This window comes from Penaeus monodon, chromosome 19, assembly GCF_015228065.2.
Source record: "Penaeus monodon isolate SGIC_2016 chromosome 19, NSTDA_Pmon_1, whole genome shotgun sequence".
NCBI lineage: Eukaryota > Metazoa > Arthropoda > Malacostraca > Decapoda > Penaeidae > Penaeus > Penaeus monodon.
This window is the reverse complement of record NC_051404.1, coordinates 45,084,977-45,085,215: the sequence shown is the minus strand read 5'-3', so window position 1 is coordinate 45,085,215 and position 239 is coordinate 45,084,977. Positions and strand designations below refer to the sequence as shown.

Below are 239 nucleotides of genomic sequence, written 5' to 3'. Positions count from 1 at the left end.
CCAAGAGAGCTAAGAGACGAAAGGACCCGAGTACCCCCCTCATAACCACAATTAACCTCAAAACTCCTTCCTCTGCAACCCACAGGACGACTATGACTGGCTGCCCGACGCGAAGTGCCCCGAGTCCTCAAAGGGCAGCCGCGCGCCCTTCACCCACTCGACTTGCTTCTCTCCCCTTCACTGCCCCTTCAATCACTCGTGCTGCCCGGACCCCGGTGAGGCCCTCGAAGGGAGTCTGC

General features: G+C 60.3%; 1 protein-coding gene across 1 annotated transcript in view; it reads left to right on the top strand.

Annotated features, from left to right (window-relative positions):
- Positions 1–239, top strand: part of LOC119585417 (latent-transforming growth factor beta-binding protein 2-like) — a gene marked incomplete at its 5' end in the record, with an annotated part of 12,563 nt that overhangs the window by 10,362 nt on the left and 1,962 nt on the right. The window contains 1 exon segment of the mRNA XM_037934079.1: positions 86–215. Within this exon segment, the coding sequence (XP_037790007.1) occupies positions 86–215 (130 nt within the window).